At 37.8% G+C, this 25,588-nt stretch overlaps 1 protein-coding gene across 7 annotated transcripts in view; it reads left to right on the top strand.

Annotated features, from left to right (window-relative positions):
- The first annotated feature begins 2,518 nt into the window (after positions 1 to 2,518).
- Positions 2,519 to 25,588, top strand: part of LOC133554356 (myelin transcription factor 1-like) — a 180,734-nt gene continuing 157,664 nt past the window's right edge. For 6 of the 7 annotated variants that reach the window (XM_061902981.1, XM_061902985.1, XM_061902982.1 and 3 more), the window contains exon 1: positions 2,519 to 2,655. In XM_061902981.1, coding sequence (XP_061758965.1) covers positions 2,619 to 2,655 — 37 coding nt within the window. In that variant the 5' untranslated portion in view covers positions 2,519 to 2,618. Of the gene's footprint in view, positions 2,656 to 22,868; positions 23,087 to 25,588 lie in introns of those variants that run through there. The other variant, XM_061902984.1, reaches the window with a different exon arrangement.

Raw genomic sequence — 25,588 nt, 5'->3', positions numbered from 1 at the left:
CACAATACGAAGGTCCTGCAGTCCTGGGTTGAATCCCAGGCTCGAGATCTTTCTGTGTGGAGTTTGCATGTTCTCGCCGTGACTGCGTGGTTCCTCCCACTTCCAAAGACATGCACCTGGGGATAGGTTGATTGTCAACACTAAATTGGCCCTAGTGTGTGAATGTGAGTGTGAATGTTGTCTGTCTATCTGTGTTGGCCCTGCGATGAGGTGGTGACTTGTCCAGGGTGTACACCACCTTCCGCCCGATTGTAGCTGAGATAGGCGCCAGCGCCCCCCGCCACCCCAAAGGGAATAAGCGGTAGAAATGGATGGATGGATTTCTACACATAGAAGTAATCATCAACTTAAAGTGCCCTCTTTGGGGATTGTAATAGAGATCCATCTGGATTCATGAACTTAATTCTAAACATTTCTTCACAAAAAAAGATGTCTTTAACATCAATATTTATGGAACATGTCCACAAAAAAAATATAGCTGTCAACACTGAGTATTGCATTGTTGCATTTCTTTTCACAGTTTATGAACTTACATTCATATTTTGTTGAAGTATTATCCAAAAAATATATTTATAAAAGATTTTTGAATTGTTGTTATTTTAGAATATTTAAAAAAAATCTCACGTACCCCCATTTGAGAACCACTGTAATAGTGCAATATAGTAATATCCGTCAGTCCACCCCAGCTGTGGCTACTGATGTAGCTTACCACCACCAGGTGTGAATGAATGTTGAGTCCCACTTCTCTGTGAGCGCTTTGAGTGTTTAGAAAAGCGCGATATTAATTTAAGTTATTATTATTATTATTATTACTTGAAGGTATGCCAAGGGGTACGTGAGATTTTTTCCATAATATTCTAAAAATAGCAACAAGTCAAAAATCTTTTATAAATATATTTATTGAATACTACTTCAACAAAATATGAATGTAAGTTCATAAACTGTGAAAAGAAACGCAAACAACGCAATATTCAGTGTTGACAGCTAGATTTTTTTGTGGACATGTTCCATAAATATAGATGTTAAAGATTTCTTTTTTGGTGAAGAAATGTTTAGAGTTAAGTTAATGAATCCAGATGGATCTCTCTTGTAATCCCCAACTTTAAATTGATGATTACTTCTATGTGTAGAAATCTTTATTTGTAATTGCATCACTTGTTTATTTTTCAACAAGTTTTTTAATTATTTTCATATCTTTTTTTCCAAATAGTTCAAGAAAGACCACGACAAATGAGCAATATTTTGCACTGTTATACAATTTAATACATGAGAAACTGATGACATAGTGCTGTATTTTACTTCTTAATCTATTTTTTTCAACCAAAAATGCTTTGCTCTGATTAGGGGGTACTTGAATTAAAAAAATGTTGATAGTAGGGTAATGTAGCTAATATAGACACATCATGTGTGGCCTTCATTGTAATACTTATTTAAGACTTTTAAAGTCATTTTGATAGTAGGCTACTATAGCTAATAAAGACACTTACATCATGTGTTGCCTTCATTAATAAAGTTATTTTGATAGTAGGCTAATATAGCTAATATAGACACTTACACCATGTGTTGCCTTCATTATAACACTTATGGAAGACTTTTAAAGTCATTTTGATAGTTGGCCAAAATAGACACATCATGTGTTGTCTTCATTATGAAACTTATACAAAACTTTGAAAGTCATTCTGATAGTAGGCTAATATAACTAATATAGACACTTACACCATGTGTTGTCTTCATTATAAAAGTTTTATAAGACTTTCAAAGTCATTTTGATACTAGGCTAATATAACTAATATAAACACTTACATCATGTGTTGTCTTCATTATAACACTTTTATAAGACTTTCAAAGGCAATTTGATAGTATGTTAATATAACTAACATAGACATGTACATCATGTGTTGTCTTCATTATGACACTTATACAAAACTTTGAAAGTCATTCTGATAGTAGGCTAATATAGCTAATACAGACACTTACATCATGTGTTGTCTTCATTTTAAAAGTTATATAAGACTTTTAAAGTAATTTTGATAGTAGGCTAATATAACTAATATAGACACTTACACCATGTGTTGTCTTCATTATAAAAGTTTTATAAGACTTTTAAAGTCATTTTGATAGTAGGCTAATATAGCTAATATAGATACTTACATCATGTGTTGTCTTCATTATAAAAAGTTATATAAAACTTTTAAAAAGGTTGAGAACCACTGGTGTAATATAAAGGTAAAATTCCTATTAAAAAGTTTTTCTCATACTGTGTGTATCCATATAGCACATCTTTAAAACAAAGCACAAATTTATCATGAATGTTGTCCCAAAAAAATAAAAGTATTAGCAATCATTTATTTAGTGTGAGAAGTTGTCGGCCACACAGCAGATGCTCTTTGTTGCCACGCAGCCCATTGTTGTTGAAAGCTGACACCGGCAGGGGCGGGGCTAGCGTAAACCCCGCCTCCTCCGCCTCCGCGCTCTTCCGAATGGCCCTCCGCTGCCGTCAATCACCGCCGCCCCGCCCCCTCCCGTGAACCGCCAACTTGCAGTAAAAGTTTCCTCAAGTTTCCCTGTGCCACCAGTTGAAAGTTGACGGCCGCACTTGACGCTCGCCGGGGGACGCGATGGCCGCCAAGATGAAACTCTGTCGCACTTTTCTCGGTTCGTATCATCTTTTAACTTCACGAAAAAAAAAAGGAAGAGAACTTTGAGCTCACTTCTCGCGAATGTTTGTTTGTGTTGTGTTGTGTTCTCGAGCGAGTCATTTTAACGGTCGCTTTGGTGACGTCACTGAGGGGATGATAGAGGTGACGGTTAGTTAGCCCTTCTTGTACGGCTCGGTGCGAAGTTATGACAATATTCCACCAACTTCCGCCCGTAGTAGTGAAAGTGCGCAGACAAAGGACAGTTGGTCCCCTGAGGGACTTTGCTTTGGTCCCGGGAGGGGAGGGGCGGGCAAAGCCAAGCTGCGGGTTGATTAGAAACTTTTTGTGTGTTGTGTTAGTCTGCCGGCTTGTTCCATCTGTCGAGGGCCCATGGGGGCCTCCTCGGGTCCCAACCTTCGCACTCAGTCAGCTGCTGCCCATGTAATATTGATGCCGCGATAAAATATATCTCCACGCAGGACCCTGCTGGGCCATCTGCACACCCTCGCACCTGCCACGCACCTTTTTGTTCTCCCTCAAATCTTTCTTCAACTTTAGCAAGTTCATCATCGTCCGTAACATCGCGATATACATTTCTTTCATTTGATGTGTCCCGTTTAAAAGTCTTATATAACTTTTATAATGAAGACAACACATGATGTGTCTATATTAGACTACTATCAAAATGACTTTAAAAGTCTTATATAAGTGTCACAATCAAGACAACACATGATGAAAGTGTCTATTTTAGCCTACCATCAAAATGATTTTAAAAGTATTATACAAGTGTTATAATGAAGACAACACATTTTGTGAGTGTCTATATCAGCGATATTTTCCTACTATCAAAATGACTTTAAAAGTCTTATATAACTTTTATAATGAAGACAACACATGATGTAAGTGTCTGTATTAGTTATATTACCCTACTATCAAAATGACTTTAAAAGTCTTATATAACTTTTATAATGAAGACAACACATGATGTAAGTGTCTATATTAGCTATATTAGCCTACTATCAAAATGACTTTAAAAGTCTTATATAACTCTTATAATTAAGACAACACATGATGTAAGTGTCTATATTAGCTATATTAGCCTACTATCAAAATGACTTTAAAAGTCTTATATAAGTGTCACAATCAAGACAACACATGATGAAAGTGTCTATTTTAGCCTACCATCAAAATGATTTTAAAAGTATTATACAAGTGTTATAATGAAGACAACACATTTTGTAAGTGTCTATATCAGCGATATTCGCCTACTATCAAAATGACTTTAAAATTCTTATATAACTTTTATAATGAAGACAACACATGATGTAAGTGTCTATATTAGGTATATTAGCCTACTATCAAAATGACTTTAAAAGTCTTATATAACTTTTATAATGAAGACAACACATGATGTAAGTGTCTATATTAGCTATATTAGCCTACTATCAAAATGACTTTAAAAGTCTTATATAACTCTTATAATGAAGACAACACATGATGTAAGTGTCTATATTAGCTATATTAGCCTACTATCAAAATGACTTTAAAAGTCTTATATAACTTTTATAATGAAGACAACACATGATGTAAGTGTCTATATTAGCTATATTAGCCTACTATCAAAATGACTTTAAAAGTCTTATACAACTTTTATAATGAAGACAACACATGGTGTAAGTGTCTATATCAGCTATTTTAGCCTACTATCAAAATGACTTTAAAAGTCTTATATAACTTTTACAATGAAAACAACACATGATGTAAGTGTCTATATTAACTGTATTAGCCTACTATCAAAATGACTTTAAAAGTCTTATATGAATGTTAAAATGAAGGCAACACGTGATGTGTCTATTTTAGCCTACTATCAAAATGATTTTAAAAGTTTTGTATAAGTGTCATAATGAAGACAACACATGATGTAAGTGTCTATTTTAGCCAACTATCAAAATGACTTTAAAAGTATTCTATAAGTGTTATAATGAAGACAACACGTGGTGTAAGTGTATCTATATTAGCTATATTAGCCTAATATCAAAATGACTTTAAAAGTCTTCTATAAGTGTTATAATGAAGGCAACACGTGGTGTAAGTGTCTATATTAGCTATATTAGCCTACTATCAAATTACTTCATAAGTCTTATATAAGTGTTATAATGAAGGCAACACATGATGTAAGTGTTTTTATTAGCTATAGTAGCCTACTATCAAAATTACTTTAAAAGTCTTATATAAGTGTTATAATGAAGGCAAAACATGATGTGTCTGTATTAACTGTATTAGCCTACTATCAAAATGACTGTAAAAATATGATATAAGTGTTATAATTAAAACAACACTTGTTGTGTTTATATTAGCCATATTAGCCATATTAGCCTACTATCAAAATGACTATGTGGCGCAGGCTGACGCAAATCTTTGTTGACAGAAATGCTGAAATGTAATATTTATTCTACACATTTTTACAACATTGGAAAACATGAGTAAAACTTCTCAGAGGGTGAGATAACTCCTGGAAATTACTGTCTTAGAGTGGCCAAAGGTATAGACTTGTGTCCAAGTTGAAGGAAATTGCAGACTGTCTTCTTCTAGTGAATTTATTACAATCTTTGCAAGCTGGGTAACGTTTGCTGTGGTCTGGAACAACATAGTGCACAAACAACTATCAGAAATGCAGCCAATGTTACATTCAATGTGTCATGAGACATGCAAATATAAATTAAATAGATAGAGAACATAAGTAAAGGAAATTAAATGACCTCAAATATACCCACAAACGAGGCATAATGATGCAATATGTACATACAGCTAGCTTAAATGGCATGTTAGCATCAATTAGCTTGCAGTCACGCACTGACCAAAATATGCCTGATTAGCACTCCAACAAGTCAATAACATCAACAAAGCTTACCTATGTGCATTCAGGCACAGCATAAAACGTTTGGTGGACAAAATATGACAAAGAAGGACTGGCATAAAACACGTCTTTTTGTGGCAGCGTCAGAGAAAGTTGTACATGTAAACAAACTGTTGCGTCACAGTCCACAACTACGGTGATTTCAAGGACCGCAGAAATTAGTAGGACAAAACGGAGCTCGCCAAATACTGTCATCAGTGAAGCATAAAAAAAGCTCCATCGAGCCTCCAGGGCGTCGCTAAAGAGCCCCATGTGGCTCTTGAACCGCGGGTTGCTGACCCTCGCATTAGACAATCAGCTTTGGAACAAAAACTATGTGAATCTTTCAACAACTCACGATTGATTCCGATTCCGACGATTGGATTTTCAATTGGATTCGATTCAACGAGTCAATCAATCGAATGATAATTAAAAGTAAATCTGCTGATTTTGCCAGCCTCAAAAAGTTGGGATTTTTTTCTAAGTGTCAAAAAGTCGGGATTTTCCCCAAGTGTCACAAAGTCGAGATTTTTAGTAAGGGCCAAAAAGTCGGGATTTTTTTGTAAGTGTCAAAAAGTTGTTGTTTTTTAGTAATCGTCAAAAAGTCTGGATTTTTTCTAAGTGTCACAAAGTCGGGATTTATCCCAAGTGCCAAAAGGTTGTGTTTTTTTTTCAAGTGTCAAAAAGTCTGGATTTTTTTCAAAGTGTCACAAATTTTTTTTTTAAGTGTCACTAAATCGGGATTTATACTAAGTGTGAATAAATCTGGGTGTTTTTGTAAGTGTCAAAAAGGTTGTGATTTTTTCCAAGTGTCAAAAAGTCGAGATTTTTTCCAAATGTCATAAAGTGTGGATTTTTTCTTAGTGTCAAAAAGTCGGTAATTTTTCAAAGTGTCACAAAGTCGTTTTTTTTCTAAGTGCCTCAAAGTTGTTTTTTTACCCTAAGTGTTACATGATTTATACTAAGTGTCAAAAAGTCAGAATTTTTTGTAAGTATCACAAAGTCAGGTTTTTTTTAAGTGTCACAAAGTCGGGATTTATACTAAGTGTCAAAAAGTTGGGATTTTTTCTGAGTGTCGAAAAAATCTGAATTTTTTTCCAAGTGTCCAAAAGTCTGGATTTTTCCCAAGTGTCACAAAGTCGGGATTTTTTCCTAGTGTCACAAAGTCGGGATTTTTTCCAAGTGTCACAAAGTCAGGATTTTTTCCAAGTGTCACAAAATCTGGATTTATACTAAGTGTCAAAAAGTCGGGATTTATTCTAAGTGTGAAAAAGTTGTGATTTTTTTCCAAGTGTCACAAATTTGGGATTCATATTAAGTGCCAAAAAGTCGGGATTTTTGGTAAGTGTCAAAAAGTTGTTGTTTTTTGTAAGTGTCAAAAAGTCGGGATTTTTTTCTGAGTGTCACAAAGTCTTTTTTTCCCTAAGTGTCACAAAATCGGGATTTATACTAAGCGTCAAAAAGTTGGGATTTTTTCTGAGTGTCGAAAAATCTGAATTTTTTTCCAAGTGTCGAAAAGTCTGGATTTTTCCCAAGTGTCACAAAGTCGGGATTTTTTTCCAAGTGTCACAAAGTCGGGATTTTTTTACAAGTGTCACAAAGTCGGGATTTTTTCCAAGTGTCACAAAATCTGAATTTTTTTCTGAGTGCCACAAAGTCGGGATTTATATTAAGTGTCAAAAAGTTGGGATTTATTCTAAGTGTCAAAAAGTTGTGATTTTTTTCCAAGTGTCACAAAGTCGGGGTTCATATTAAGTGCCAAAATGTCGGGATTTTTTGTAAGTGTCAAAAAGTTTTTGTTTTTTTTGTAAGTGTCAAAAAGTCGGGATTTTTTCTCAGTGTCACAAAGTCGTTTTTTTCCCTAAGTGTCACAAAGTCAGGATTTTTTTTTGTAAGTGTCAAAAAGTCTGGATTTTTTCGAAGTGTCACAAAGTTGTTGTTTTTTAAGTCACACAAACACTGGATTTTTACTAATTGTCAAAAATTTGTGATTTTTTCCAAGTGTCAAAACCTCAGAATTTTTTTAAAGTGTCAAACTGTTTAATGTTTCACTTTTTATATGTAGAAGAAAAGTTGTGTCATTTTATTTCATCCACGCAACAACTTGAGGCAGTTTAATGTGGATTAACGTAGGCACAATTATTATAGTGTTCCCAATGTTAAAAGGATCAAGCCATTGTTTACAAATTTGGTAAATAAATAACCAAAAAATTTATATTTTGTTGTTTTCTTACTGTACCGAAAATGAACCGAACCGTGACCTCTAAACCGAGGTACGTACCGAACCGAAATTTTTATGTACCGTTACACCCCTAGGGTAATCTACGTCACAGCAGCTCAGACGAGGAACCAAGCAGAGTGGGCGGGGTTTATTTTCAGAGCAGCCAGCCCGAAACGTGTGTGTCAGGAACAGATGCAAAAGCAGATTTGTACAACAAATTTCTGCAAAAAAGTAATAATTTACCATTACATTTTACATTCATATTTTGCTGTTTGTGACATTTTTGTTGTGTTTTGCTGGATTGTTTATAACAGTGGTTCTCAACCTTTTTTCAGTGATGCACCCCCTGTGATCATTTTTTTAATTCAAGTACCCCCTATTTAGAGCAAAGCATTTTTGGTTGAAAAAAATAGATAAATAAGTAAAATACAGCACTATGTCATCAGTTTCTGATGTATTAAATTGTATAACAGTGCAAAATATTGCTCATTTGTAGTGGTCTTTCTTGAACTATTTGGAAAAAAAGATATAAATATAACTAAAAACTTGTTGAAAAATAAACAAGTGATTCAATTATAAATAAAGATTTCTACACAAGAAGTAATCATCAACTTAAAGTGCCCTCTTTGGGGATTGTAATAGAAATCCATCTAGATTCATGAACTTAATTCTAAACATTTCTTCACAAAAAAATACATTTTTAACATCAATATTTATGGAAGTTGTCCACAAAAAATCTAGCTGTCAACACTGAATACTGCATTGTTGCATTTCTTTTCACAGTTTATGAACACTTAAATTCATATTTTGTTGAATTATTATTTAATAAATATATTTATAAAGGATTTTTGAATTGTTGCTATTTTTAGAATATTAAAAAAAAAAAATTCACGTACCCCTTGGCATACCTTCAAGTACCCCCAGGGGTACGCGTACCCCCATTTGAGAACCACTTGTTTATAATGTTGTAAATATTCAGTGTTTTATTGTTTATAGTTAATATTGTAAATCCCACTTTCTTTATTTTTATGTACATTTTGTGTGTTCTGTTCAGAAAAAAAACTGTAAAATTCCATTCCATTTTTTTTAGGTGGTCAGTCATAACTTTTTCATTTTCTATCAGACATTGTGACTTTTGGTATTAGTGTTCCCGAGAAAAAAAGGGACCCAAACACACATACTGCACATCAAATTTTTACAACTAAATGTGTACATATTATTTATACACACATACACATTGGCCCCCGAGTGAAAATATTTGCCAAGCTCTGGTTAGCAAAAAGTGATTTCTGATCAGACTGCAGTATAAATGCGCACAGGCCCCAATGTGGCCCCAACGCTACTTGCATGCGCACTTTGATAAAGTGTAGACAAAGGACGTTAACTTTGACGAAGCCACTACTACTACTACTACAAAATAAAGTGTCCACAACTCAAAAATGAGGGATTTTTTTTTTTAATGTGAAAACAAGTCAAAATAATATAATGTATGAATAGATGTATAAAGTGTAATACAACGGTCCCCAAACTACGGCCCGCGGGCCAGATACGGCTTGCCAGCGTCCAAAATCCAGCCTGTGAAAAGTCCCGATTAAACAGAAAACATAAAAAAAAAATTAATTATTATTTATTCAACCCGACCTTTCTAGACCATCCATCAATCCATTTCCTACCGCTTGGTACTTTCGGTGTCTCTGAGCCGTTCAGGCAAATCATATTGTCAAAAAATGCATTTTCCCATCGTTAATGTGACGTCATTATGCTCGCGCCGCGGCGTCGAGGGAGCGTGCGGCAAGTGTGTGCTCTTTCAGCCAATTAGTGTGCGAAGGGAAAAAAATGGCGAAATTGTTGGGGAAATGTAAAATAGACTCAGAGTGCAGGGTTTTTAAACATCAGTGGACATATGACTTTTTTTCTTTCAGTGTAAGGAAAGGGCAGTTTGTCTAACCTCCAATGAGACACATTATATATATGTATATATATATATATATATATGGATGTATGTATATATATATGTGCATTTTTACACGTGTGTGTATATCTATATATATATATATTTATATATATATAATATAGATATATACACACACGTGTAAATATATGTGTATATTTACATATATATGAGGTGTGCATATATATATGTGTATGTATATATATATATATATATGTATGTACGTATGTATGTGTGTATATATATATATGTGTGCGTGCGTGCAAATATATGTATATATTTATAGATATACAGATATATGTGTATATATATGTGTGTATATATGTATGTATATGTATATATATGTGTGTATATATGTATATATATATGCATATTTACACATGTGTGTATGTGTATATAAATATATATATATACACATATATATACACACATATAAAAATATATGTGTATATTTACTTCTACTGTATATGATGTGTGCATATATATATGTGTATGTATATATATATGTGTATGTATGTATGTGTATGTATATATATATATACCGGTGTGTGTATATATATGTGTATATGTGTGCGTGCAAATATATGTGTATATTTATATATATATATATATATATATATACATACATACATACATACATACATATATATATATATATATATATATATATATATATATATATATATATATATATATATATATATATATATATATATATATATATATATATATATAAGAATTAATATTCGCTATATTCGACAAAACAGTTGCAATAATAGAATTATTGTTGTTTGATTTAAACAGTCGCTTCGGCGCTACGTCACATCTATTAAATCCTGCTCGCCGATCCTGATTGTTTCATTATTTTTTGCTATCTTGAAGGAGTTTGCAATGCCTTCGAGGCCAGATCCTTGTGTGGAGCTCAGTGAACTGGCTCTGGGGAGAGTCAGGTTACCAAAAAACAGTAGCCTTTATTAAAAAAACAAACCCGAATGTTGTGATGAAATATCAACCCTCTTGGCGACCCCATCTTTCTGAAGCACATGAGTGACGTAGCTCGCCCAAAGACGACGAAAAAAGTCACATTAAGGTCGCATTGCGTTTAGACTGAAGTCCCATTCGAAAAGATCAGATTCCAATCGGATTCCCGAACTGAATCTGAGGCCAAAAGATCAGTTTTCAAGCACTTTGGAGCGTTTAGACAAACTCAAATATAGAGCGGGCCAAAATTCAAAACTGAACAAAGCCGCGGGCCAAGGTTGAACAAATAAACCTTTTTATAGGGACCCAAACAAGTTTTTTGCATTGATTATTGAACAAGCAAGGCCTTTATAACTTTATAGTGACGTTCAAAATCCAGTTTGAAATAATAATAATTAAAAAATATCAACGACATATCAAACAAAATTTTCATAAAAATTGAATGCCTCTTTTCTATTTGCAGCCTTCTGAGGTAAATATCCAAATAAAGTTTTTCCACAGGCTAATAATAAATTTTAAAATAAAATAACAATAATGAATGAATCAAACATTCAAGCCTTGAATTAGCAAGAAAAAGTGCGTGAATAAAACGTTAATTATTGCTCGGTTTGCTACACTGATTCGTTCGAACACGGTATATGGAAAAAGCTTATATAACTTAATAGTGCAAAATCAACTTTCAAAAAACAAACGAAAAATTATCAATGGTATATTTAATACAATTCAAATTGTATTCTATTTGCGGCCTTCTGAGGTAAATATCAACATTAACTTATTCCACAGGCTAATAAACTTGAAAATAAAACAACAATGAGGTGGGCGGGGTTTAGGTGTATATTGCAGCGTCCCGGAAGAGTTAGTGCTTCAATGTTGGGTTTATGTTGTGTTACGGTGCTGATGTTCTCCTGAAATGTGGTTGTCATTCTTGTTTGGTGTGGGTTCACAGTGTGGCGCATATTTGTAACAGTGTTAAAGTTGTTTATACAGCCACCCTCAGTGTGACCTGTGTGGCTGTTGACCAAGTAAGCCTTGCATTCACTTGTGTGTGTGTGTACAAGTCGCTTACATTATATGACTTGGCCGGCACGCTGTTTGTATGGAGGAAAAGCGGACGTTACGACAGGTTGTAGAAATTGCTACAATATGGTTGTCCTGGTGAAAAACGGGAGAAATTCGGATGAAATGGTTGCACCGGGAGGTTTTCGGTAGGGGCACCGAACTTCGGGATTCTCCCGGGAAAATCGGGAGGGTTGACAAGTATGAGTATTAGCGGTGAATGCAGTGTTACAGTAGCACCGCTGCTGTATAGTACCGATGGGCCAGCTCTAATGTTAATTTGATATTTCCTCAAGGGCCAAATGAAATTCCACGGTGGGCCATATTTGGCCCACGGGCCAGAGTTTGACACCCATGGTTTAGACCGACAACACAAATCAGATCTGTGTCACTTGAGGGCAAAAAAAATCAGATTTGGTGTGCAGTGTAAACGGCGCCACTGGGGGCCCATCAAGGTCACATTGGGGCCACATTGATAAAGACCACAAAAAATCCGATTGAGAAAAAAGCCAATTTGGCCTGCAGTGTAAACGTGGTCAAACACTTGCCTCGCCCACATAATATTCCGGTGCCGCGCTGAGAGAGCTGTCCATGGTTCTGACACACTCTGTAGCGCTCTCCAAAGTCCTGGTCAGCCTCAAATAGTTCTTTTTCACACAGGTGTGTCCAGACCATGGCGTCTTGCTAACCTTTTTTTCAGTAGTCACCCCCCTAACTCCCCCGGCGGATCAAAGTTGGGGAGATTTTATAACCCAACCAGCCTTGTTTATAGGACTCACGTTGAGATCCCCCCCACCCTCCCTGCACTCTGAAATCATACTGATGCCACGACGTGCACGGCCGGTGATTGATTTCAGCTCCAATGCATAACAATGGGATTGCACAAAAAGAGCCTGCTGCAAGGAGATAAGAATTTAATAGAATTTCTGAAAGCTGAAGGTTGGGGCTTTTTTGAATATTCCCCGCGTGAGCGGCGTGGAGGCGGCAGATAAAGAATGGCATTTGTGGGGACTATTCTCAAATGGCTTGTAATGAATGGTTGTCATTTCCGTTAATGGTTTCAAAACAGCAAATAAAAAAAATAAAAAATTTAGGAGTGCGTCCAAGTAACACTTAAGGCCGCCCTCCAGGAGTTGCGGCTGTTCTCACCTCCCTTTAAAGGGTCATGTCATCCAAAAGCACTGGTTCGTGGTCTACAAACCAGGGAACCAGTCTCCGCCCCATCGGCCATGTTGTAGTTTTACCGGTACACTTCTGTAGGATGAATAATAAGTTAGAAGAAAAATGCAACTTTTTTATCGCAAATGGCATTCGCGGAGGATTTTGTCGTCCGAGCTAGAGTCTGAAAGTGAAGGGCAGAACCATGGAGATGAAAGTATCTCATAAAGCTATAGAGCGCACTAAACTTTAAGTTTTCTCATTGTATCCCATTGGGTGGAGTTTATTCTTGCCCTGATGTGGGATCTGAGCCGGGGAGCCCTTTGAGACACTTGTCATTTAGGGCTACATAAATAAACTTTGATTGATTGATAGCCGGAAAAATATTTGTCCATATATAAGTCGCACAAGCCGCAGACAAATTGTTTACACAGAAAGTTTATTTACATACTTCAATTGTTTCCAAATGGTGTCTGTAACAGGGCAGTAAAACGGCCCATCAAACAAAACAGAAGTCATGGACATGGACCCAGCTAGGTCTCCAATTAGCTAAACAGACTCAACAACTCGTTTTTGTGAATTCACTGGGGAATTTGTGAAACTGAAACAATACAAAAATAATGTGGTAAGATGATAATACTAACACGAACACTCGTAAAGGTGTTAGCACATGAGCTCATTTTTACATTACGATTAGGGGTGGGCGATATTGCAAATTTGGGTATCGATTCCGATCCGATACCGGCCAGTATCGCCGATACCGATACCGGAAGTGTCGTCATCTGATGGGGGGGGGGGCCTTCGGGGTATCGATACTTTTGAAAAACAAATTTGTACTTTTGCCTTTATTAATTGATTATGATAATAATACAACACAGGACAACGAGTTAAGTCAAAAAATAAAATATTTATTACAAAAGTAATATCAATAGCAATAAAGTAATGCAAATAAGGTGCAAACAACTACTGAACCTGGCTTGTCGCCTCAAAACACACAAACACTTAAGGCAAATAACAAAACTCTAGTTATTGAACAACGTTGTGCACATGAACACAAAACAAAAGAACTGAGAAATTCAAATAAAAAAGTAATAATATCAATTACAATAAAGTAAGTAGTGCAAATAAGGTGAAAACAAATACTGAACTTGGTTAGTCGCCTCACAACACACAAGAACTTAAGTAAATAAGAAAACACTAGTTATTAAACTGTTGTAAAAATGAACACAAAACAAAATAACTGAGAAATTCTTATCGTTATTTTAGTGCAATAAAATACTTTACAGTTTACAACCAAGACATTAAGTCGCACTGGAAACGCACGCGTGTGTGTGTGCGTGTCCGAGTGAACCTCGGAGCGAATTATACTGATGTGTGTGCGCGAACGCACCAAGCGTCATGTTAATTGTATTTATTTTATTTTATTTTGGGTTGAAGATGAATTTTTAAAGTGTTTTTAAATCTCGTTCGCGACCCATCACTAGGGAGGAGGTTGGAGTGGTGAGGAGCGCTGCGCTGCGCTCACATTTTTTTTAAATCAGAGTGATTCGCTTAATTTGGTAAAGTATCGATACCATCACGCCAGTATCGATACGATACTGATAGTTGGTATCGATACGCCCAGCCCTAATTACGATAGCACGCACAAATATGCATGAGTGACTTCATGCATGCCACTAAACCTGCAGGAAATAATTCTTCTCGGGTTTCTTTATGTTTTCATGTTTGCATTTATTCATCCTTCGCTTAAAAGGCATAACCTCAATTCTGACCTCCTACAAAACTCCACGGCTGCTGTCGCACCTCCCCTTTATCTCCAAAAATACTCCAGAAAATGGTTGCACGGCAGCTAAATGACCACTTGGGGTCAAACAATCTTTGTGAACTCTTTCAGTCACACTTTTTTTCCCTCTGTGTTTACATCTTCTTTAAGCATTTCTTACATATTCCCTATTTTTAGGAGCTGATCGTTAAATGTTCAATGTGATATTAATATTTTGTTGACATTGTTTGAGTGTTCATTTGTTGACATTTCCTCTCTGCTTCGATAGCTGAGGGCATTATAATCACAGGAAGTCACATTTATAACAAAATAGAATTTTTTCCTGCTCCTTATTTGCCATAGGTCATAAAAAATATCAATAATTATTGATATCGCGATGCAGTTTTCAGTCATATGCAGTTTTAATACTACGAAACGCTCATATTTATGGGCTGTGTTTGAGGGGGTATGGGGAGAGAAATGGATGTTTCCTCATAGAAGCAAGACACTCCAGGTTTTACTACAGTCACTGTGATGTCGCACCCCCCCTTTATCTCAAAAAATCCTCTGGAAAATGGTTGCATGGCAGCTAAATGACCACTTGGCATCGGGCAATCTTTGTGAGCTCTTTTAGTCACACTTTTTTTTTATTTTACACATTTATTTTTGCACCTTCAATTGAACAAGTGTCCTTTTGAGTGATTTCATGCATGCTACTAAACCAGGGGTCAGCAACCTGTGGCTTTAAAGCCGCATGCGACTCTTTAGCGCCTCCCTAGTGGCTCCCTGAATGACCTCTTTCAGAGATGTGTGAAAATGGAAAAAGACGATTTTTTTTTTTTTTTTGTAGGACAAAAATGACAAAAACCTTAATTGTTAGAAATCCCACTGTTTATATTATACATGCTTCACTGATGAGTATTTGGAAAGCACCGTTTTGTCCTACTAACTTCAGCGTTCTTTGAACTCATCGTAGTTTGTAACTTTTTCCGATGCTGCCACAGAAACGTGTTTTAAAAGTTTTATGTCCACCAAACTTTTTATGCTGTCCGTGAATGCACAAAAGTGAGCATTGTTGATTTCATTGATTTGCTGGAGTGCTAATCAGGCATATTTGGTCAACCCATGACTGCAAGTTATCTCACCCTCTGAGAAGTCTCCATTTTACTAATGTTTTCCAATGTTGCAAAAATGTGTACAATAAAAAATAAAATACAACATATCCGTCAATGGAGATTTGCGTCAGCCTTTGATAGTAGGCTAATATATAGCTACTATGGACACTTACATCATGTGTTGCCTTCATTATAAGACTTATATAAGGCTTTGATTTTTTTTGCGGCTCCAGACCAATTTTTAGTTTTTATTTATGGTCCAATATGGCTCTTTCACCATTTTGGGTTGCCGACCCCTGCACTAAACCTTCAGGAAATAGTTTTTTCTCAGGTTTCTCTCTGTTTTCGTGTTTGCATTTATTTATCCTTCGCTTAAAAGGCCTAACCTCAATCCGACCTCCTGCTAAACTTCACGGCTGGTGTCGCACCTCCCCTTTATCTCCAAAAATCCTCCCAAAATTTTTTTGCACGGCAGCTAAATGACTACTGACGTCGAACAATCTTTGTGAACTCTTTTAGTGACACTTATTTTTTTACACTTTATGAATCATTTCTTACATATTCCTTATTTTTGCATCACCAAGTGACCAAGTGTCCAATATGATTTTACTATCTTGTTTACATTGTTTGAGTGATTTCATACATGCCATAAAACCTGCAGAATTTTTTTTTTTTCAGGTTTATCTATATTTACATGTTTGCATTTATTCATCCTTCGCTTAAAAGGCCTAACCTCAATTTGACCTCCGGCTAAACTCCACGGCGGGTTTCGCACCCCCCCTTTATCTCCAAAAATCCTCCCAAAATTTTTTGCACGGCAGCTAAATGACCACTTGGCGTCGAACAATCTTTGCGAACTCTTTCAGTCACACTTTTTTTTCTATATGTTTACATCTTTTGGAATAATTTCTTACATATTCCTTATTTTTAGGAGCTGATCGTTAAACGTTCAATGTGATTTTACTATTTTGTCGATATTGTTTGAGTGTGGTTTTTTTGACATTTCCTCTCTGCCTCGATAGCTGAGGGCATTATAATCCCAGGAAGTTACATTTATTACACAATATAATTTTCTCCTGCTCCTTATTTGCCATAGATCAGGGGTGTCAAACGTAAGGCCCGTGAAAAGGTTTTATCCGGCCCACGGGATGAGTTTGCTTAGTATAAAAATGAGCCGAAATTTTTGAATGAAAGAAACTGCTGTTCTGAATGTGTCCACTAGATGTCGCAATAGCAATTCTTTGTATCTTTGTAGATGATGCTACATATGTAAAAAAAAATAAACCACATGTCAGTGCACCTGTCAAGAAAAATGAACAAACTACATGAATAACATTTTGTAATTTGATTTTGATATTTTTTTATCCACGTTATCACATCATTTATTCAGAAAGTATAAATAACGACGAATAAAGATAGAATAACATTGACCGCAACATGTAAGTGTAAACAAATCCTACCAACATTATGATTTGTACATTTTCAGAATGTTGTTGTTTTATTTTTAAACAAAGAAAACAACCTCAAGTTGTCTTTATTTTAAGTGAAGTGAATTCTATTTATATAGCGCTTTTTCTCCAGTGACTCAAAGCGCTTTACATAGTGAAACCCGATATCTAATTTTACATTTAAACCAGTGGAGCAGGTGGGTAAAGTGTCTTGCCAAAGGACACAACGGCAGTGACTAGGATGGCGGAAGTGGGGATCAAACCTGCAACCACCCTCAAGTTGCTGGCACGGCCGCTCTACCAACCGAGCTATACCGTCCCACGAGTTTTAGGTTATAGTGCCGTGATTTTACCAGTCAGGCCCACTTGGGAGTAGATTTTTCTCCATGTGGCCCCCGATCTAAAATGACTTTGACACCCCTGCCGTAGATCATAAAAAATATCAATAATTATTGATATCGCGATACAGTTTGCAGCCATATGCAGGTTTAAAGGCCTACTGAAACCCACTACTACCCACCACGCAGTCTGATAGTTTATATATCAATGATGAAATATTAACATTGCAACACATGCCAATACGGCCTTTTTAGTTTACTAAATTACCATTTTAAATTTCCCGGGATTTTCGTCTTGAAAACCTCGTGTAATAATGACGTGTACGCAAGACGTCACGGGTTTTTAGGAAGTATGAGCGCTACGCACACACACAGCTAAATGCCGTCTGCTTTAATGCCATAATTATACAGTTTTTTGGACATCTGTGTTGCTGAATCTTTTGCAATTTGTTCAATTAATATTGGAGAAGTCACAGTAGAAAGATGGAGTTGGGAAGCTTTAGCCTTTAGCCACACAAACACACGGTGATTCCTTGTTTAAAATTCCTGGAGTTGAAACTTTCCTATGGATCACAGCGGACATGGATCCCGACCACTTGTGAGAAAATTGTGGTAAAAAGTCGCCTCTTACCGGAGATCAGCTGAGCTTGCGCCTCCCGTACAGCTGCCGTCGACTTCCCTGAGACACTGCACGTCAACACCCGGCCGTGGACGTACACTTCCGACTATTAGGTACTGTTAAACTCACTAAAACACTAGCAACACAATAGAAATATAAGGGATTTCCCAGAATTATCCTAGTAAATGTCTCTAAAAACATATGAATCTGTCACAATGCAACGCGATTGCAATCGCGTTTTTTTTTTTTTTACTTGTTTATTTTTTTGTTTTTATTCTAGTCCGTCGCTATCAATATCCTCAAACACAAATCTTTCATCTTCGCTCAAATTAATGGGGAAATTGTCGTTTTTCTCGGTCTGAATAGCTGTTTTTGTTGGAGGCTCCCATTAAAATCAACGTGAATATATGAGGAGCTGTCATGCCAAATTTCTTCCCCCCTACAAAAACCTTCCCCCCCATTTACGTCCAGGGTCATGATTAATACAGACGTTTTGTTAACGCTATATTTTAAAAATATAACTCTATATTATAAAAATATAACGCTATATTATAAAAATACAGACTTTTTGTTAACGCTATATTGTAAGAAAAATTAAAAAACAATTTACAAACACAAGCTATGGGATGACATAACAAGAAACGTGACCCCGGAATTAAATGCGTCATCCCAAAGCTTGTGTTTGTAAATTGTTTTTAATTTTTTTTTTATAATATAGCGTTAACAAAACGTCTGTATTTTTAGAATATAGCGTTATATTTTTATAATATAGCGTTAACAAAACGTCTGTATTAATCATGACCCCGGAAGTAAATGGGGGGGAAGGTTTTTTTAGGGGGGAAGAAATTTGGCGTGACAGAGCCATCAAACATGTGACGTCATCGTCTGCGACTTCCAGCAGAGGCAGGGCTTTTCTCCAGTTGCGAACTTTATCGTGGATGTTTTTTTTGTTTTGTTTTTTTTCTAGTCTGTCACTATCAATATCCTGAAACACGAATCTTTCATCCTAAGGATGCGCCACGCCGTGCGCAGTGGGAGAGTGGCCGTGCGCAACCCGAGGGTCCCTTGTTCAATCCCCACCTAGTACCAACCTGGTCACGTCCGTTGTGTCCTGAGCAAGACACTTCACCCTTGCCCCTGATGGGTGCTGGTTAGCGCCTTGCATGGCAGCTCCCTCCATCAGTGTGTGAATGTGTGTGTGAATGGGTAAATGTGGAAGTAGTGTCAAAGCGCTTTGAGTACCTTGAAGGTAGAAAAGCTCTATACAAGTACAACCCATTTATTATTTATTATTATCCTCGCTCAAATTAATGGGGAAATTGTCGTTTTCTCGGTCCGAATAGCGCTTTTTGTTGGAGGCTCCCATTAAAAACCATGTGAATATGTGAGAAGCCATCAAACATGTGACGTCATCGTCTGCGACTTCCGGTAGAGCGGGGGTGTCAAACTCCAATACAGAGTGGGCCAAAATTTTAAACCGAACAAAGCCGCGGGCCAAGGTTGAACAAATTAACCTTTTAATAGGGACCCAAACAAGTTTTGCATTGAATATTGAACAAGCAAGGCTTATATAACTTTATAGTGACATGCAAAATCGAGTTTCAAATAATAATAATAATTAAAAAATATCAATGGCATATCAAACAAAATTTCTATAAAAATTGAATGGCTCTTTTCGGCGGTGGGGTTGAGGTGGACGGGGTTTGGTGATAGCGGGATGGGGGGGGTGTACATTGTAGCGTCCCGGAAGAGTTAGTGCTGCAAGGCGTTCTGGGTATTTGTTCTGTTGTGTTTATGTATTGTTATGGTGCGGATGTTCTCCCGAAATGTGTCATTCTTGTTTGGTGTGGGTTCACAGTGTGGCGCATATTTTTAAAAGTGTTGAAGTTGTTTATACGGCCACCCTCAGTGTGACTTGTATGGCTGTTGACCAAGTATGCATTGCATTCACTTGTGTGTGTGTTTAAGCCGCATATATTATGTGACTGGGCCGGCACATTGTTTGTACGGAGAAAAAGCGGACGTGGAGACAGGTTGTAGAGAATGCCAAAGGCAGTGCCTTTAAAGCCCACCCCAAATATTGTTGTCCCGGATGAAATTCGGGAGGGGCACTGAACTTCGGGAGTCTCCCGGGAAAATCGGAAGGGTTGGCAAGTGAGAGTATTAGCGGTGAATGCGGTGTTACAGCGGCGGGCCAGCTCTAATGTTAATGTGATATTGCCTCAAGGGCCAAGTGAAATTACACGGCGGGCCAAATTTGGCCCGCGGGCCAGAGTTTGACACCCATGCGGTAGAGGCAGGGGCATTTCTCTTAGCACCGAAAGTCGCAAACTTTATCGTGGATGTTGTTTACTAAATCTTTTCAGCAAAAATATGGCAACATCGTGAAATGATCAAGTATGACACATAGAATGGACCTGTTATCCCCGTTTAAATAAGAAAATCTCATTTCAGTAGGCGTTAAAGGCCAAAAGTCGTCTGCTTTAACGGCATAATTATACAGTTTTTTGGACATCTGTGTTGCTGAATCTTTTGCAATTTGTTCAATTAATATTGGAAAAGTCACAGTAGAAAGATTGAGTTGGGAAGCTTTAGCCTTTAGCCACACAAACACACGGTGATTCCATGTTTAAAATTCCTGGAGGTGAAACTTTCCTATGGATCAGAGCGCGGTCAAGTGAACATGGATCCTACCGAATGTCAACCAGCAGGTTTCGGTGAGAAAATTGTGGTTAAAAAGTCAGTTCTTACCGGAGAAAAGCTGAGCTTGTGCCGTCCATAGCTGCCGTCGACTCCCCTTCCGACTGTCAGGTAATATTAAACTCACTAGAATTTCTCAGAATTATCCTAGTAAATGTGTCTAAAAACATCGGAATCCGTCCCAATGCAATCGCGTTTTTTTTTTTTACTTTTTTTTTCTAGTCCGTCGCTATCAATATCCTCAAACACTAATCTTTCACCCTCGTTTAAATTAATGGGGAAATTGTCGTTTTCTCGGTCCGAATAGCACTTTTTGTTGGAGGCTCCCATTAAAAATCTCTTTTGTAAAGTAAATCTGAACAGCCGATATGGGCATCTACATCAACTATATGATTTGCCTGAGAAGCTGGACAGGACAAAAAAAACAAAACAAAAACAAAAAAACAATGGGAATATGTGAGGAGCCATCAAACATGTGACGTCATCGTCTGCGACTTCCGGTAGAGCGGGGGTGTCAAACTCAAATACAGAGTGGGCCAAAATTTTAAACGGAACAAAGCAGCGGGCCAAGGTTGAACAAATTAACCTTTTAATAGGGACCCAAACAAGTTTTGCATTAAATATTGAACAAGCAAGGCTTACATAACTTTAGTGACATGCAAAATCCAGTTTCAAATAATAATAATACTAATTAAAATAATATCATTGGCATATCAATTTTTTTCCACAGGCTGATAGTAAATTTGTAAATAAAATAACAATAATGAATGAAACAAACATTCAAGCCTTTAAGTAGCAAGAGAAAATGCATGAACAAAATATTAATTATTGGTCAGTTTGCTGGAAGTTTCCCGGAAGAGTTAGTGCTGCAAGGGGTTCTGGGTATTTGTTCTGTTGTGTTACGGTGCAGATGTTCACCCGAAATGTGTCTGTCATTCTTGTTTGGTGTGGGTTCACAGTGTGGCGCATATTTGTAACAGTGCTAAAGTTGTTTATACGGCCACCCTCAGTGTGACCTGTATGGCTGTTGACCAAGTATGACTTGCATTCACTTGTGCGTGTGTGTGTGTGTGTGTGTGTGTGTGTGTAAAAGCCACAAATATTATGTGACACGCTGTTAGTATGGTGGAAAAGCGGACGTGACGACAGGTTGTAGAGAACGCTAAAGGCAGTGCCTTAAATGCACGCCCCCAATATAGTTGTCCAGGTGGAAATCGGTAGAAATTCGGGAGAATTGTTGCCCCGGGAGATTTTCGGGAGGGGCATTGAACTTCGGGAGTCTACCGGGAAAATTAGGAGGGTTGGCAAGTATGAGTATTAGCAATGAATGCGGTGTTATAGCGGCACCGACGCTGTATAACGCCAGCGGGCCAGCTCTAATACTAAATTGATATTGACTCAAGGGCCAAATGAAATTACACAGCGGGCCAGAGTTTGACACCCATGCGGTAGAGGCAGGGGCTTTTCTCTTAGCACCGAAAGTGGCGAACTTTATCGTGGATATTCTCTACTAAATCCTTTCAGCAAAAATATGGCAACATCGCGAAATGATCAAGTACGACACATAGAATGGACCTGCTATCCCCGTTTAAATAAGAAAATCTCATTTCAGTAGGCCTTTAATACTCCGAAACGCTCATATTTATGGAGTGTGTTTGAGAGAGGGGGGCGGGGGAGAAGTGGGTGTGCGTAAAAGGGGGAGGGCGTTGCTTGGGGGGGCGGTCCCTGAGCCCTGCCCACGTGACGCTCCAGGTTTTACTACAGCCTCCGTGATGTCATGGCAAAGGGCGGAGGCAGGGGGGGATGGGGGTGTCGGAGGGGAGGAGGGGGCTACAATGGCTCATGAGGGAAAGGTAAGTCAATATTAGGCTATTTTTTTTTTTTCTCTCCCCTCTCCTTCTTCTTCTTCTCCCCCCCTCCTCGCTGACAAAGGCAAATGAAGCCATGTTTTTGCTTACAAACAAGTCGCGTCCCTCACGGTGAAGAGGAGCCCCACACGCCGCCGGCGCCGCTTGTGTCACCGTCGAGGCCGCCGCGCTCCCTCCGCACATCTGCACCGGGATAGCAGGGAGGGGGGGGGGGGACCAAACCATCTTTTAAAAACACTCTCCCGGATATTTACCTCGCTGTTTTTGACCCCCCCACGTCACTAAGACAACTTCCTCGTTGCCGAACGAGGACGCGGCGTCGTTGACTTATCAGGTAACCCCACGTTGTTGGTGTTGTTGTTGTTGTTGTTTCCAACCACAATTCCGTCCTTTTTTTTTTTTTTTTTTACTTTACTTTCTTGCCTAAAGTCTGCGCGTGTTTTCGCGACGCGGCGAGAAGGACGCACTTTTATTTATTTTTTTATTTTTGTAGTTGCCTACATCGCACACTTCTCGCATCCTCGCATCCTTCCCGCCGTCCTCTACTTTCACCTTTGCGTCGGTGGTCGACGCGCGCAAAAAATAGTGCACGTCGACGTGTATTTTGCGCGTGCGGGGCAACAGAGAGAGAAGCAAAAAAAAAAAAAAAAAAAAAGACGCACGGAAAGATGGAGCGACAGTGGCAGAAGAGGGAGGGGTGGCTTGGCCATTTGATCCTCTGCAGCAGGGGGAAAAACAACAACAGCGATGCTCTTTTCAAATGTCACATGCCTTTAATGTTGATTTTCTAAGTCCGTATTTTATTTATTTTTTTAAACGCGCACTGGAAATAACCAACCTCTTCCCGCGGTGCATAATGTGGACCTGTGCGCTGTTTGCACGGTCCTCCCCTCCTTCTCTGCGCTTTGCTTACATGGCCACGTAATATGCATGTGTGTGCGTGTGCGTGTGTGTGTGTGTGTGCGTCCTCTGTCAATGCACCTGCGTCCTAAGATGGAGGAAAGAGATGAAGGATGATGATGATGATGTACACTACTACTACTACTACTATACTACTACTACTTCTACTACTACTACTACTACTACTACTACTACTACTACTACTACTACTACTACTACTAGTGCACACGTCACATTATTGTTGTTATCATTTTGATAAAGGAAATATTCGACTATGGCGGAGGAGTTGGAGTGAACCGTGCAACTTTCTTCACTATTCCAAACCTCAAAATGCGAGGCAGGGGTGTCAAACTCATTTTCGATCACAGGGGGGGAGAAAAATCATTACTATTTTACCGGATTTTGGACACAATCACAGCACGATAACTTAAAGGGTTACTGAAATGAGATTGTCTTATTTAAACGGGGATAGCAGGTCCGTTTTATGTGTCATACTTGATCATTTGGCGATGTTGCCATATTTTTGCTGAAAGGATTTAGTAGAGAAAATCCACAATAAAGTTCGGCCACTTTTGGTCACTAATAAAAAAAGCCTTGCCTTTACCAAAAGTAGCGGACGATGTGTGTGTGATGTCACAGGTTGTAGGGCTCCTCACATCCTCACATTGTTTATAATCATAGCTTCAAGCAGCAAGAGCTATTCGGGCCGAGAAAGCGACAATTTCCCCATTAATTTGAGCGAGCATGAAAGATTAATGGATGAGGAAAGTTAGAGTGAAGCACAAAAAAAATAAATAAAGGCGACGGCTCCAGGCTACGGCAGTGGGAGCGATTCAGATGTACTTAGACACTTTACTAGGATAATTTAGGAAAATCCCTTATCTACTTATTGTGTTAATAGTATTTTAGTGAGATTCTAAACTCATACCTGAAAGTCGGATGGCTGCGGTGAACACCAGAGTCTTTCAAAGAAGCCGAGGAGCCAAGATCACAGCTGCAGGAGGAGGTTCCATAATCCACTGAAGTAAGTGCCGACTTAATATCACAATTTTCCCATCCAAATACTTGGTGGTTGACGTAGAGAAACATGTTCGCTTGACCGCTCTGTGTTAAAGCTTCACAACAAACAAAGAAACACCGGCTCTGTTTCGGTGCTAAAGGCAGCTGCAATCCACCGCCTTCCACCAACAGCATTCTTATTTGACGTCTCCATTATTAATTGAACAAATTGCAAAAGATTCAGCAACACAGATGTCCAAATTACTGTGTAATTATGCGATGAAAAGAGACGACTTTTAGCTGTGAGTGGTACTGGGCTAATATGTCCGCTACAACCCGAGACGTCACAAACACGCGTCATCATTCCGTGACGTTTTCAACAAGAAACTCCGCGGGAAATTTAAAATTGTAATTAAGTAAACTAAAAAGGCCGTATTGGCATGTGTTGCAATGTTAATATTTCATCATTGATATATAAACTATCAGACTGCATGGTCGGTAGTAGCGGGTTTCAGTAGGCCTTTAAAAATGAAGACCACGACAGATTGTTTTCTCGGTTTGAAAATAGAAGCAAGCATGTTCTGAAAACGTACAAATCGTAATGTTTTATTTTACACTTGCATGTTGCGGTTAATAGTATTCTATCTTTATTTGTTGTTGTTTTTTATACTTTCTGAATAAGTGGCCTTGAGGTTAGAGTGTCCGCCCCGAGATCGGTAGATTTGTGAGTTCAAACAGAGTCATACCAAAGACTATAAAAACGGGACCCATGGAGAAAAGTCATTACTATTTTACCAGATTTTGGACACAATCACAGCACGATAACTTAAAGGGGAACCTTATCACAATTTCAGAAGGGTTAAAACCAATAAAAATCAGTTCCCAGTGGCTTATTTTATTTTTCGAAGTTTTTTTCAAAATTTTACCCATCATGGAA

The sequence above is a fragment of the Nerophis ophidion genome, linkage group LG06 (genome assembly GCF_033978795.1).
Source record: "Nerophis ophidion isolate RoL-2023_Sa linkage group LG06, RoL_Noph_v1.0, whole genome shotgun sequence".
In the NCBI taxonomy this organism is placed as follows: Eukaryota; Metazoa; Chordata; class Actinopteri; order Syngnathiformes; family Syngnathidae; genus Nerophis; species Nerophis ophidion.
This window is presented reverse-complemented; position numbering and strand designations above follow the sequence as displayed.